Here is a 3705-nt window from a genome sequence, read left to right on the forward strand (position 1 = left end):
GGAAATCTCTCTCTCATATCTCTATCAGGTATTTTTAATTATTTAGTTTTTGATCACTTCTATTTATCACAATCTTCCCCCCATTATTTTCTATTTTTCCAAAAGAAATCAACTTAAAGCCAATCTCTGTGGATCGACCCTACTCCCACTTTCACAAGTGTAGTAGGAATTATTTTTGGTGACTTCGACACTCATCAAATTTTGGCGCCGTTGCCGGGGATTGGTGTTTTTAAGTATATTTCTTTATTTTCTTTTATTACTTGATTTTATCACCATTGATGCCAAGGTCTTCTCGTACAGGTAAATTGGTATACGACCCCGAAATCGAAAAGACCGCACGAAGACTTCGTCAGGAGACTAAGCAACAATTGGAAGGAATATCCGCTCCATACGAAGACAAAGGAGACCCAACTTTTGAAATTGAGGAATCCAAAGAAGAGACAATGGCTTTAATCCCTGAAAGATCGATCAATGACATGACGTCGCCCGATCTAAATCAGCAGCCACTGTGCATTGAATACCCCGATTTAGAGGTAGATTTTGAACTGAAATCTGGATTAATTCATTTACTTCCTACCTTCCGTGGTCTCGCAGGTGAAGATCCACATAAGCATCTGAAGGAATTCCATGTGGTGTGTTCCGGAATGCGACCACAAGGCATAAGCGAGGAACAAGTCAAATTGAGAGCATTCCCCTTCTCTCTCGCTGATCAAGCGAAAGATTGGTTGTATCTCCTACCTTCAGGATCCATTACAAGATGGAACGATCTCAAAAAACAGTTCCTTGAGAAATACTTCCCTGCCTCAAGAGCCACAACAATCCGAAAGGAGATCAGTGGAATCCGACAATACGCAGGAGAAAGTCTTTTCGAATATTGGGAAAGATTCAATCGACTAGTGGAGAGTTTCCCTCATCATCAAATCCCGAACCACCTGTTGATCCAATATTTCTATGAAGGTCTATCAAATATGGATAGAAAACTGATAGATGCGGCAAGTGGTGGAGCATTGTTCGACAAAACCCCCACCGAGGCGCGTAAACTAATCTCGACTATGGCGTCCAACACGCAACAATTTGGGGTTAGACATGATGATCCACCTAGGAAGAGCCACGAGGTAAGTAATCTTGAAGAACGTTTAAATCAACTCACAACTGTTGTTGAAAAAGTTGTTGCAGATATCTATCAACAAGTTAAAGCATGTGGTATCTGCACCTTAACGGGACACGCTACCGACATGTGCCCAACTCTTCAAGAATCAACTACCGAACATGCCGACGCCGTAGGAGGATTCGCCGGACAACAACAGAGAAGATATGATCCTTTCTCCAACACATACAACCCCGGATGGAGGGACCACCCGAATCTGAATTACGGCAACCAACACTTTCAAACACCTCAATACCGACCACCTCCACAACCTAACCCCACGCCCAGCACATCCCTCGAAGACATGATGAAAGCACTAGTGACCAACACACAACAATTTCAGCAACAGACCCAGGCGAGCTTCCAACAATTCCAACAACAGACCCAGGCGAGTTTCCAACAATTCCAACAAGTCCAACAACAGGCTCAGACGAGCATTCAAAATCTGGAATCTCAAATCAGTCAATTGGCGTCAACTGTTGGTAAGCTAGAGTCTCAAGGTAAGCTACCTTCTCAATCTGTCATTAACCCTAGACAAAATGTTAGTGCTATTACGCTTTGTAGTGGAAAAGAACTGCAGGAATATGTGAACGAAGATGACACCAAACGTGGGCTCGGTGTGAAAAGAAAGCCGGAAAAAGAAATTGAGGTCCAACAAGAACAAACCAAACACGAAGTGGACCATCCGCAACCTTTGGTAACTAGACCACCATTCCCACAAAGATTCACCAAAGCGAAGAAGGAAGAGGAGGAAAAAGAGATCCTTGAAACGTTCCGCAAAGTGGAGGTAAACATCCCGCTGCTCGATACCATCAAGCAAATACCCCGATACGCGAAATTTCTCAAAGAATTGTGCACTAGCAAGGGTAAACTCAAGGGAAACGAACGGGTAAGTATGGGGGAGAACGTCTCCGCAATTCTCCAACGAAAATTACCCCCAAAATGCAATGATCCAGGTACGTTTTCTATCCCTTGCAAAATTGGAAAGATTGGAATAGAAAAAGCAATGTGTGATTTAGGTGCCTCTATCAATATTATGCCTCTTACTATATATGAATCTTTGAATGTTGGCCCATTGAAAGAAACGGGGGTTATTCTTCAACTTGCCGATCGTTCTGTAGTTTACCCCGAAGGAGTTCTTGAGGATGTACTTGTGCAAGTTAATGAATTGGTTTTTCCTGCTGATTTTTATGTGCTTGATATGAGGGGGGATATTTCTCCCAATTCTACATCCATCTTGCTAGGAAGACCATTCCTTAAAACCTCAAAAACTAAAATTGATGTTGATGCCGGAATTCTCTCCATGGAATTTGATAATGAGGTTATGAGTTTTAAAATTGATGGTGCCATGAAATATTCTAACGATGTGCGTTCTATTTTTTTCATTGATTCTATTGATCCTTTATCGCAAAAAAATGCTATGTTCAATGGTAGAGGAGCATTCAAGACAACAATTGTCAAAAGATCGAGTCGAAGAACTTACAAGAAAAAAGTCTTTCATGACAAAATAAGTTCAAGGAAGAAGTCATCCATGGACTACCAAGTTCCCCTAAATCCACACCATCACCGGGTGCATTACATAGAAGAAGTGGATTTAGAGTGTCCAACTTATTCAAGTTGAGGCACAACAATGTCTAGCCAAAGACATTAAAGAAAGGCGCTGCATGGGAGGCAACCCATGAAATCTCTATCCTCTCCTTCCCTCTTTCGTTTAATTTTAGTTTTTTTCATTATTTTTGGATGGCTGAAAAACAGAGTTGGAGACGCCACTAAGCGTGCCCACGCTTAGTCGTTCTTCCAACACTGTCCGCATCCCCTCCCAAAAACAGATTTGAAGATGCGACTAAGCGTGCCCACGCTTAGTCGCACTTCGTAGACTGTTCGCATCATCCTACAAAAACAGATTTGGAGATGCGACTAAGCGTGCCCACGCTTAGTCGCACTTCGTAGACTGTTTTTCACCTTCAATTCCCCTCTTCATTTTTATTTATTTATTTATTCATTAAAAAAAAATAATAATAAAAATAAAAATTCAAAAATCAGAAAATCGAAAAACATATGTCACTTACCTTCTTCCCTAATTCAAACTTCTGACCACAATTGTTCTCTTTCAGCAAATCCGCCAAGAAATCGTCGCCACCGCAATCACCACTGTCGCCGCTGGACGTTCGTCGCCGCTCAGCCCACCAATTGCCGTCGCACCACCGCTCGCCCAAATTTCTGGTTCCAGAAACCCTACCCATTTGCTCACGTAGCCCGCCGCTGCCGCTCACGAGCAACTCGCCGCCGCCGTCTCGTCTTCTCTCTTCCTCTCGGAACCAAGAAACCCACCAAGTTCTGGTTACAGAAACTCGCCGCCGCAGTCGCCTCCACCGCCGCTGCCGCTCACGAAACCCAGTTTCCCGCCTAAGCCCACCGTTCACGAGCACCTCACCACCGCCGCTGCCCCGACGACAGAAATATCCGCGGCCATCAGTACACGGTTTTCTCAACTTCCTCCATCTCATTCTTTTCTTTAACTCACTTTGATTTACTTTCTCTCAGTCGAGTGACAATGA

The 3705-nt window shown here is 43.4% G+C and overlaps 1 protein-coding gene across 1 annotated transcript; it reads left to right on the forward strand.

The window, feature by feature from the left end:
* Positions 1–278: 278 nt before the first annotated feature.
* On the forward strand, positions 279–2768 carry LOC148784559 (uncharacterized). The gene has a single exon (XM_088876887.1). It carries the CDS (start codon positions 279–281, stop codon positions 2766–2768), a length of 2490 nt encoding a protein of 829 aa, XP_088733013.1.
* Positions 2769–3705: the final 937 nt, after the last annotated feature.

The sequence above is a fragment of the Sesamum indicum genome, linkage group LG13 (genome assembly GCF_026168435.1).
Source record: "Sesamum indicum cultivar Baizhima isolate 11 linkage group LG13, ASM2616843v1, whole genome shotgun sequence".
Classification (NCBI taxonomy): domain Eukaryota; kingdom Viridiplantae; phylum Streptophyta; class Magnoliopsida; order Lamiales; family Pedaliaceae; genus Sesamum; species Sesamum indicum.